The 12,038-nt window shown below is 38.0% G+C and overlaps 1 protein-coding gene across 1 annotated transcript; it reads left to right on the forward strand.

The window, feature by feature from the left end:
• Positions 1-410: 410 nt before the first annotated feature.
• hmgcs1 (3-hydroxy-3-methylglutaryl-CoA synthase 1 (soluble)) lies at positions 411-11,095 on the forward strand. The gene is made up of 10 exons (XM_086054209.1): positions 411-572; positions 1,566-2,014; positions 2,223-2,348; positions 3,083-3,247; positions 5,101-5,269; positions 5,381-5,551; positions 6,887-6,993; positions 7,063-7,188; positions 7,912-8,069; positions 9,626-11,095. The coding sequence occupies exons 2-10, from the start codon at positions 1,567-1,569 to the stop codon at positions 9,701-9,703; spliced, it is 1,548 nt and encodes a 515-aa protein (XP_085910335.1). The 5' UTR covers positions 411-572; position 1,566; the 3' UTR covers positions 9,704-11,095.
• The last annotated feature ends 943 nt before the right edge of the window (positions 11,096-12,038 follow it).

Here is a 12,038-nt window from a genome sequence, read left to right on the forward strand (position 1 = left end):
TTTAACAAATAAAGCTTGAAATAAAATTAAAGATCTGTGCTTAGTGTAGAATAATTGTCTTTGTTGGTCTAGTGATTTAACTGCTTTTTGTTCTTCACAATGTATGTAGACTTAAGGGTCACATTTGAGAAGATTTCATAGAGTTTTGGTAATTATTTTAAGGTTCCTTTACACCACCACACCGCCAACACTTGACTGGAGACGTTTAGAGTTGCCCACTGCTCGATCTACTTACCGCGCCAGGAATTACGTTCAAGCTGTGATTGGTTGTTCCCACTCACCAGATATCGTGCACTTGATTCTATTGGATCAGTTTTACAGCTCTGACGCATGGTTTCAATCCTTACTTTCTGATTGGCCGGGAAATCTGCGCGCTTGATAGCATTGTACCTTGACCAAAGTATCTTGTCATCTGATTGGTCGAACAGTCTTGTGTGTAGCGCATAGGTTCCGCTTCCCTGTCATCTCGGTCCATAAATACTCTTATGCCGGGGTGACTGCAGTTTTAAAACTACGACTTAACTGGCGCTCAGCCCGAACCAAATTATATTACTGGCGTTACACTCACACAGGTAAGAATTGTTTTATGCCTACCATTACATTCGATCGGTTGGATTCTTTATTATGCTTGTGGATAGCCTTGAATGAGCTTGGTCGGACATGGGTGTGTGTGTGTGTGCGTGTGTGTGTGATATTTTGACATCAGATAAAGTACTGCGTAACTGAGCAACTGTAATGAGAACTGGTAATCTAAGATGTTGTCCAAAATGTGTCATGTTACAACACCGACGTGAGCTAGCTTGACAGCGCTCAAGAATGTCCGTCAACTTATTTGTTCCGGGTAGGGAACGAGACCCATCGTGACGAGTCTGATGACTCTTTATCGTCATCATCATCATCAATGAGGAATTTATCCAAATAAAATAGCAATTCGTTCTCCCTTTGTCAAATTTGCCATCCATAACGTCATTGACATTATGTATGGCTAATTGTCACTTCGCCGTTTACCAAGCTAACAAGTTACAGCTGACGGCATTGCCGTGTATGACCTATCTTAAACTTCAGGCAAATTCCGTTGACCTTTCACCCAGTTTTCTTCCTCATTCCCTTTGGGATCACTTTAACAAAAGCCTAACGTTGTGTGTTTCTTATCTGTAGATAGCAGCGGAAGCGTCACATTACATTTTTATGAACTTGCACTCCATAGCGATAGCAGGTTTTTATATTTAATAATAATGCAGTAGTTTGTTTGTTTTGCGTTTGGATCCTCGACATCGATGTAAAGTGCGAAATTATTGTTATTCTGCCTCTATGAGCAAGTTTATGTACCAGGGACATCTCACCTTTAAAATAAAACCAATGTCAATACTTTGGATGTAAATATGATTTTATTGAACAATTATTTGCGTAGAATATTACAATTCGTAGTACAAATAGATTTCAGTTTTATTGTCTTCTAACCTCAAGAAAATAACAAGGCCTTACTGTAAATATGTATATCTATTACCTTCATTTCACTGTATATAACCATGAGCATAAATATTAAACCTTCTTGACCGATACAGGATGCCTGGTTCCGCCTCTAACAACTGCTTGGGTCCATGGCCCAAAGATGTGGGTATCATTGCCATGGAACTGTACTTCCCATCCCAGTATGTGGACCAAGCTGAACTGGAACAGTTTGATGGTGTTACAGCTGGCAAATACACAGTGGGCCTGGGTCAAGCCTGCATGGGCTTTTGCTCAGACTGTGAGGATATCAACTCCCTTTGTCTGACAGTGGTCCAAAGACTGATGGAGAAGAACTGCCTGTCTTACGATTCAATAGGTCGTTTGGAAGTTGGCACTGAGAGTATAATTGATAAGTCCAAGTCAGTCAAGACAGTCCTCATGCAGCTGTTTGAGGATTCGGGCAATACTGATGTGGAGGGCATTGACACCACAAATGCCTGTTACGGTGGGACGGCTGCACTCTTCAATGCTGTAAATTGGGTTGAATCCAGCTCATGGGATGGTAGGTAAACAAGCTTAAAAAAAACGCACACACTTTACAAGTAGAATGAGTAATAGTTTGATCTTTGTTTCATGTTGACAGATTAATTTCGTGATTGACAGCTGAACCACGATGTATTTCATTGTAGTACAGCAATGCTGCTGTTATATAATTGCTATTTAATAGGCAGCACTTTTTATTTTTGGTTGATCTTCTTTTCTCTCTGTAGGCCGCTATGCCTTAGTTGTGGCAGGGGACATTGCTGTTTACGCCTCAGGAAGCGCCAGACCCACAGGCGGTGCCGGTGCTGTGGCAATGCTCATCGGGCCCAATGCGCCTTTGGCCTTTGAACGAGGTCAGAAAGTGTGTGAATTGTTCATCAGTGACTGATGTAGTAACCTTATAAGACCTCACTGTGATTGACTTATAATCTTTTTTTGGCTCTGTAGTAGCCATTGCTTTTATTTAGTTAATTTTAGGTATATTATTGATTTAAGTGTAGATGAAGAAAAACAATATTATTAAAGCTGTCATTATGGTAGTGTATGACATTTAAGGTTTTTTTTTTTTGTTAATTTTTTGAAGACAGCAATGTCATGTATACTTTCAATTGAAGTTTTAAACTTGAACAATTTATTTTCATGACCATAGTTTCAATTAGGATTATGACGTCCGCTTGCCAGAGGCTGAGCTGCAGTGTTCACAGAGTAAATTAGTGACCAGAGCTCAAGTGAATAACATTTTCTGTTGCTTAACTGCTGTGTTCCATATGGGCACACGCGTACTATTCATTTTTTACTGTCTGCAGCCCACCCAAAATGGGTCCGCGAACCACTTTTGGCTTCCGGCCCACAATATTGATTCTGAAAGGCTGTCAAGGGTTTGTAATAAATCTGTTGAGTTACTCATTTATGTTGAGTACACCATAGAAGGCCCACAGGCTCATACAGTTAAGATATAGATGTACTCTTTGAAAATTAACATATCAGACACACTATTTTCTACACTTGTGATTTTCACAATTATCAAATTACTTGTCATTTTAGCATTGAAAGCTGTTTAATTGAATTTGTGTTAATGATGTTCTAGGTCTGCGAGGAACCCACATGCAGCATGCATACGACTTCTACAAACCCAACCTCATGTCAGAATATCCTGTGGTGGATGGCAAGCTATCTATTGAGTGCTACCTGAGTGCCTTGGACCGCTGCTACTCTGTGTACCGCAATAAGATCCATGCTCAGTGGCAAAGAGGTTGGTTAAAAGTCTTTGTAGAGTTGATGTATAAGTAAAGGCTACCAACATTGTATTTATATATTTATTTTTTTAATTTTGTGTCTGACTTGATTAGATACTTAAACTAAAGTCTACCTACATCGGCGCAACGTTATGGTCAAATTATTAGAGCAGGGGAAGAACTGCAGTGTGAAATCCCAAACATTTATGCTAAATGTTCCAGGATTCTGATGGACTTCAAGATATTTGTTGCGTTTGAAAATCCATAACAGGCAAACAAAAGCAAAATGTGCAGTGTTAATCTTTTTTGTTTACTTGAGGGAATGGTGATCCTAATGAGTACATTAAATGGCAAATTTGATTAATGCTCACCAAACTAAAGTCTCAGAAAATAAGCTATGGTCACGCATCCACAATTTGTGACTTAAAGTGGAAAGTAACTGGAAAAAAATCGGTACAATATTATGTTCTATGTGGGACCACTAGTCTAAACACAGCATTCTGATGAATACTGCGTTTGTGGAATGTGAATTAAGCACCAGGTTTTATACATCTCAGGAGGCGGCCATTTTGCCACTTGCTGCTGACTGAAAATGACATCATATTGCCCAAGGGTTCAGGAAATGGCCCGTCACGGCTCACCAGTTTTCATATTATGGCATTGTAAAGAACATTTTTTTTATTTGACTTCCCCTGTAAATAGGGTATTTTTTTCAAATTCTGACAAACACCGGTACAAGTATTGATGACATGAAATGGAAGTGACCTATATACAAAGGTGGTCCATTGCCTCATTAATATTTCACAAAATTGTCCTTGGTATGTTAGTACAGCTGTAATATTAGTATTAACTTAAAAAAAAACTTGCAATGCATAGTCTTGAGTTCAGTTTCTGTGTTGGATGGCTTCCTTGTATACTTGCTTGTTCGGTGAACTGATAACTGCCTAATTGATTGAGATGGCTTAAGACATGACTTGCTGCTGGATTTACATGGCTTGCTGTACTAAGTTTATCCGAGTTCAGTGATCATAAAGTAGCTTTAATGAAATGAGCCTTTAATCTGCTGAGCAAATGTGTGAAAGTGAGGAAGCCCAAGCGTCATTGTAAATCATTGATCAACTCTGTAAGCTGTACTCTGCTCTTTTGTATGCTTGACCTTGAACAATTTTGACCAAAGCAGAGTCTCAATATCAAATTGAGCACTTGGTAGGACGTCATGAACAACCTTGAGGAAAAAACTGATTCTATGGAAGTCAAGCTGCTACTTATTAACCACTTCCTTTAACTAGTAATAATAATTATGCCATGAAATGTATCCATCATGAATACTATACATTCATAAGTCACCCCACCTACTCCAACAATTCACACCAGTTGTGCAACAGCTGCTCATACATAACCTCCAAAAAGGCGACCTCAGGTTACCTCGTGTTGGGGGTCCACGGTGACTTACTCAGAAGCGATGCTAGCTTGTAGATTTCAGTTTATTTAAGACAGTTTTTGTTTGCATGGTTATTTTATGCTGCATCACTTTCATGCTATAAAAACGTTTTGTTTACTTTGTTTGACCCACAACTCCACTGGACTTATTAATATAAAAAGTGTGTGTGTTTGGATACTTTTATTCAAATAAACAAAATTTAGACAATATGAGTTTTTTTAATGCATCAGGGACTGTCTAATGTCAGTCAATAAATTAGGTGACTGGTGTGCAAAAAAAAATGTGGTCGGGACATTCTTGGTCAATAAGTCAGTAAAAGGGAAATGTGATTGCAATTTACTAGGTTGCTTTATTTTCACAAACAAAGCCTGTAAGGACTTCTTGAATTTTATTTTTATTTTTTTAAAGCCTTTCCTTTCTCCTCCACAGAGGATTCAGAGAAGTGCTTTTCGTTGGAGGACTTTGGCTTTCTGGTCTTCCACTCGCCATACTGCAAGCTGGTGCAGAAGTCGTTGGCCAGATTGATGCTGAATGACTTTCTGAACCACCCCTGCCCGAACACTGAGACGGGCCCCTTCACTGGCCTTGATGCTTTCAGGTACACCGACAACTAAAATATTAACCACTATACTACAGCTGGCTACTTGTGAATGTTGGCATTCCTTGTAATTTCATAAAACTTGAGCTGTGTTGTCTTTTCTTTTGGCAGAGACATAAAGCCAGAGGAGACCTACTTTGACCGGGATGTTGAGAAGGCCTTCATGAAGGCCAGTGCGGACCTGTTTGAGAGAAAGACCAAGCTCTCTTTGCTCATATCCAACCAGAACGGAAACATGTATACCCCCTCAGTCTACGGCTGCTTGGCATCAGTCATTGCGCAGTATGTCTCAAGATCGGCCTTTTGTGTTGACATGTAGTTGCTATAACCATGTGGGAAAGAAGTAGACACATTAAATCAAGACCATGTGCTGGGATTGCCACACATGTAAGAGAAGGCACATTCCCTTTAGTCAGAAATAGCAATGACATTATTTCAAGATTGATAAACGGAAAACCTGAAATTCTGGAGAATTTGAAATTATTAGTTTGTATTTGATTGAGAGGTGTGCATCAAAACCTTTGGCACTAGAGTGGGAATTAAAGTACAGTGAGACTCACCGATGGACAGCCGTTTAAAATTAGAGGCAGACCGGCCTATAGACGGGCACAATTTTTCCCCCCCCCCCGGAAAAAAAAAGGCGAATGACCGACAACGGAAGCCACGCTGCAGACGGATGACGAATAACGGACGTTCAATTTTTAGTAAAATGCCCAGCTCTGGAAATAAGTACCCTTTTTTCATGCGGCAAAATAAGCAAGACCAATGTACTGTTAACCAAATATTTGTAATTCCCCTAGATATAGTTGATCATTTTGAATTTTTGGATGGTGATGCGCTTTTAGACTGGTCAGATTTAGACAAAAGCATCGAAATCCATAGGAAACTTCTTCCGATAGCGTCTTTGCGATATGCCCATTGCATGGGCCAATATTGATATTTTTTTCAATATATTGTGCGGCCCTAGTTTGAATCAGCTTTTCAGAGCTCTGGTCCTCTTTCTCCTCTGCAGCTCTGACACATGGCCTAACAAATAAAAATACAATAACACAGTTATTTATTAAATAAACATTAAAAAAAAAATGAAGAACATGTTTGGTGTGATTAAAAAAAAAAATGTACGGTAGTTAAAAAAAATGACACTAAATTAGTGCAACACTTTTCAGAAGACAGTTTAATTAAAATCCACCTGTTTTTAGCCATCTCAGCTTCAGAAAACAGGTGAGCCGTGGTTGGTCGTTACTGGACCAACTGTGATGTCATTTTTGGTCCACAGATAGTGGCAAAATGGCCGCCGCCTGACATGGCTAAAAATGGGGGGATTTTGCTGCTTCACTCATATGCCACAAACGCAATATTAATAAGAATGCCGTGTTTAGACTACTGAAAGCGTAGGGAACATATTGCAAAGAATTTTGGGGGGTTGACTTCCCATTTAACAAATCATCAATGTTCCTTATCTTGTGTATGGTATTACCAAAAGTAAAATAGGATCTTTTTCACTTCCAAAATAGGCTGTAAATGTGCCCCAAATGCCTTGCATGTTTCGATTTTTAATTATATTAAGAATTTTAGTGTGCAGTTGTTTGACTCAAATGTTTGCCATCTTTGTTGCAGACACACATCTTCACAGATGGCAGGCCAGAGGATTGGAGTCTTCTCGTATGGATCGGGATTCGCTGCGACTCTGTATTCCCTCAAGGTCTCACAGGACCACACGCCTGGTGAGTTTCCCACAGTTGGGCTCACTTGTCTGACATGAATCAGTGGTGATTGATACTCGCCTCCCCCAGGTTCTGCTCTTGACAAACTTATCGGTAGTATGAGTGACTTGAAGGTCAGGTTGGAGTCGAGGAAGAAGGTTTCACCCGCTGTCTTCTCTGAAAACATGAAGCTCAGGGAGGAGACCCACCACCTAGGTATGATTTTTCCCAAGTTTATGTTGAACATTGACTACAAACAGTGATGACACACTGAGTGATAGCCAGGAAAAGCACACCAAAATATTGCTGGGCCAGATTCAAGCAGCAATTCAATTAGGCGAAAACTAAGCATAATCTATTAAATAGAAGTAGGTGAAACATGCTTCTTTTAGGAATGTTATGTTATATTGGGGTTAAACGATATTGAAAAGTACGTAATCTTATTTGCGATTACCCCCTCCACCAATATTGTGATTGTGATTTAATGCAAGTTTTTTTTTTCTTGAAGGTCCTCTTCCAAAGTATCTTTTAACAAACTATAAATGAATCTAGATTATAAATAACATCGTTAGGTTTACACTGAAATAAATCAAATGAACTATCAATTAAAATAAAAGTATTTATTTAACTACTTCAAAAGACTTGCAGTCTTTTAAGTTTTCACTAGGACAATTTCACACTAATTCTACCAAACAAGTGTGGTGTAAATAATTCAGATTACAAAAAGAATGCAAACAAATCTGCGGCGTTTCATCGAACGATGATACGTAAACATATTGACTTGCACTTAAGCATTGAACTTACGTAGACATGATATATGCAAAAAAATAAAAATAATACCCCCTGAAGATATGATGCGCTTTTCAGCCTGCTCTAGTCTACGGTCCAGTCTATCTATGACAAGTGTTTGTAACAAATATTTTCAATATCTCCTTCCAGCCAGCTACGTTCCTCGTGGCTCCGCAGAGGATCTGTTTCCAGGTACTTGGTACTTGACACGAGTGGATGAGAAACACCGTAGGGAATATGCCAGGAGACCTCTGGACAGTGACCTGCCTTCAGAGTCAGAACGTGTTCGCTCCAGCACTGCTGCTGAGGTACAGATTCCATCTCAAACCTTCTGGAACACAACTCAAGTCTTCACAGCTGGCAAAATAATATTCTTTCATTGCACACTGCGATCACTGAAATAGTTAATCATTATAATGTGTTACAAGTCAGGATGGCCATTTTCCTGTGGCAACCAAGCGTTCATTGCCACATCACTGTCTGATCCTTCGGTGTCGTATCTTGTCATCACTGTGAAGCAACATTCACCAAGCAGTGGATTGTTCACCCACTAATAGACAACACGAGCTGGGTTTAGGGCTGAACCATTTTGAAATTTAATCCAATTCTATTTTTTTTAAATGCGATTTAATATGTAATTTTTTTTAAAGGTCATCTTCCCATTATTATTATTTTTTTTTTCTTCCATATAAACCCAAGCAATAAATTAATTTGTATTACAATATCAGGTGTATTATACTTCCATGTTTTGGTATTTTAAATTAGGCTTGCACTAAAATAACAGTAAATTAATATGAAAGGCAGTTCATTTATATGCTTCAATTAGAGTTGTTATCTTACTAAAGACTTTGAATTGCAGTCTTTTAAGCATTCACAATGACAGTTTCACAAAAGTGTACCAATCAAGTGTGATGTAATTCATAATTCAGATTACAACAATCATGCAAACCAATCTGTGGCTTTATTACTTCAAGTTGTCAGATTTGGAGCATCTGAACTGCACTCAAGCACTGAAGCTATTTTGACTATATAAATAAATGTAAAAAAATATACATATAAATTTATGTAGAAAATAAAGCCCACCAACCGACTGAAATGAAGTTGTTTTGTTTTGTTTTTTTAATTGCACCCTTTGTGATTTGAAAATGGCGTGCTACTACATTGCAATGTTGATTTGAATTCGATTACCGGTAATTGTTCTGATTGTTTATTGTAAATGCAGATTTATTGCTATTTATTTTGTTTATTTTATTTTTTTAATCCCTGGGAAGATGACCTTGAAAAAAGAATTACCCGTTAAATTACAATATTGGGGTAAAGAAATTGCAATTGGATTATTCTTCGAAACCACTCATCCCTAATTTCGAATTGACCAAAATGGTTCCTGGAACCACTTGTTCATCATCTTGGCTGACACATACAAGCACGGTTATGATGGACAGTCTGAAATGCACATAAATCACTAAGGATAATTCTTGGAGTATTTGATGTTTGATATTTTATTTGTATCACTTGAGGTATGCAGGCTCTCGGAGGATGTGAAAGAATCACTGAATTCAATTCAAATTTACATTAAACCCAATCAAACATATTAAAATGAAGCTTCTAGCTATGCAACTGCATATTTATTTTTCCAGTTACAGTACATTATCTATTAACTTTTCACATAAAGTACCCAAGTAGTGTCCTTTTTTTTTTTAAGTTTACTTCGGTAATATTTAACTTCGGTAGAGTAAATGTGCTTTTTAGAACTAAAACCTCAGCCTGTTTTTTGAGTATATTTTTATGTTGCTCCATTTTAAATATTATTATATTTTTTGCGGTGGTATATATGACATCCGTTTAAAATAATCTGTCATTGTAGCACATCCCGAGTCCAGTCAAGAAGATGCCGCGCATCCCTGTGGTCACCTCCAACTCCGACACTGGCGTCAGCAACTGAGAGCCGCAGGCTTTTCCTCAAGGTATCGAGGTCCAGTAATTTGGAAAGTGTGCAGACACTAAGCAGCCAAAAGGCCAATGCGTCATTGGTCTTGCAGTGCAGCTTGTGGACAGCCTTCGATGCTGCTGAACTGCCTGTAGCTTGGCCATCCTCACCCAGTCTACACATCTATCAAGAGTGGACGATATATTTCAGACGTCCAAGTGTTAGGAAAACTTCCCTACGTGTTTTAGATTTTAATATATTTTCATTTGGGAGCACAGACTGTTATGACTTTAGCATCACATACCAGAGAAAGCAAATGCTGTTTTAAAATAAAAAAAAAGAAGAGGTTTTTACATGTACCTGTGTGACAGCACAACGGCAGCCATCTCTAATCAACTTTTCATGCATATTATGTGATCGATTGTACCTACTTTGATGTTCCCAAACATATATTTTTTCAATCTCTGTAGCCTGGACGTATTAGAAGATATAAAATGAAATTGCACCCTTACTGAAACACTAGTTTGATAAACGGTTATTTGGCAGTTTCACTCGCTCCAAGGAAGAAAACAAATCTCATTTCTCTTAATTTAAATCATTTTTAAAATTATATTCGATATTACTGGTATATGTACTCAGATAACAATGATACTGTTATTATCATTAGATATTACTGTTTTTTTTTTCCAGCTCTAAACACAGCATGTATCTGCTAAGTATAATGGAACCAGAAACTAACCTACCTTAAAAAAATTGTCTTGCCTCAATGTCTATTTGCATTAGGTGTGTTTTTGTGCTTCTTTTTTTGTCGTATTTGACAACGTTGACAGGAAGCTCCGCTTCAAACATTTCGTTTTCAACTGACAGTGGCCATCATTTTGAGTTTACGAGATTCTGTAATAAGTCATTTGAAGTTCTGTCTTCGTCTGTGTCGCTCCGGTTGTTTTGTTCCTGTTAAATCTTGACTAAAATATCCAGCATAGGCATAAATAGTGCTCAGGTAGAAACCATGGCAAACATCAGTCTTGAAATAAATGCAGGTGTGGATAATTATTGACAGACAGTTATTGAAAGTACAGTTACAGTATGCCATAAAGAAGCCTTATTTCAATGCTGTATCAAATGTAAACAATATGTCTCTTTATGTATATAATTTTTCAGTTGTACAGTCAGTTGGTGCCTCTCCACACACGATAGCATCACAAATGCAGTGTGGCTGTTTTGCTAGTGTGACTAATGTCGTGTAACATGTGGCTTCACACAATCTTAAATTTGATGGTAATGTACAGTAAAAGCTGTAAAATAATTTATGCATTGTAGATATGAGTGAGTGGATGTTTCATCAGATTTTATTTTAGCCATACTGTTTCTGTAAAACTTTAGAAAATAAATGAATACTGTATTCAACATTTGTTGTTGGTCTGTTTTCACTCATCTTAAATTGGTCTTGGCACACTAAAGACATGTCATGGAGTATTTTGAAAATGTTTCCGCTATTTTTCCAAATCCCATGCATGCAACTTAATACATTACACAATTTTGGATAAGTAGTATCTTCTGTCAATGAACTGGTAATGCATTTCACATTTATACTTTAGAGCTTTAAGTGGGGGGAAAGCGATTACAAAAAAGACAATAAAAATGGCCCCACGACAGTGTTCTCAATTATTTTCTGTTATCCTCCCCAAGGAAGAAGGAAACATTTTGCCTCCCAATTCTCCGCCGTGACTCTAAATGGAATCGATAAATCTATAAGTACGCCTCTGCATAACGTTGTATCCTTATTTCAAAATAATATTGAAGATAGAAAAGAGAAATACAGATAAAAATGTTTTTTAGTCTGTCACAAAGACTTGCAACGCATCAATTCGCCTGACATTAAAAAATTAGTGGCACTGCCACCTACTGTACTGGCTGTACAATGACACTTTATTCTTGTACAGCAAAAAAAAAAGTCATACAAATTCCCAAACACGTTAAATTAGGCTTGCCCCGGCAGGAAAATTAAGATGTGCCAATACTTACGCTGAGCGCACATGTGACATTCTACGAAAAAAGTTTGGATGGCTGCATAAAGAATGTTTTAGTACGGTACTTAATCGGCTTAAACCTTTTTTCAGTAAATCAGATGCTATTGATGTTTACACATTTATTCCTTATACCCACTGACTAATTGAATGCTGGAAAAAGAATTTGGACCGGCCTGTTACTTTAAGGGCCCAGCTTGCAAAAATCACATGACGACCAAACCCAGAAAACAGGTGAGCTGTGATTCGTTACCTGAGTTCTTCGGCACCGTGATGTTATTTCTGGAGTCCTCCATCAAAACGGTCTTATTATCTTGGTGTTG

Source organism: Filicampus tigris, chromosome 15 (assembly GCF_054856515.1).
Source record: "Filicampus tigris isolate MCC_2025a chromosome 15, RoL_Ftig_1.0, whole genome shotgun sequence".
Classification (NCBI taxonomy): domain Eukaryota; kingdom Metazoa; phylum Chordata; class Actinopteri; order Syngnathiformes; family Syngnathidae; genus Filicampus; species Filicampus tigris.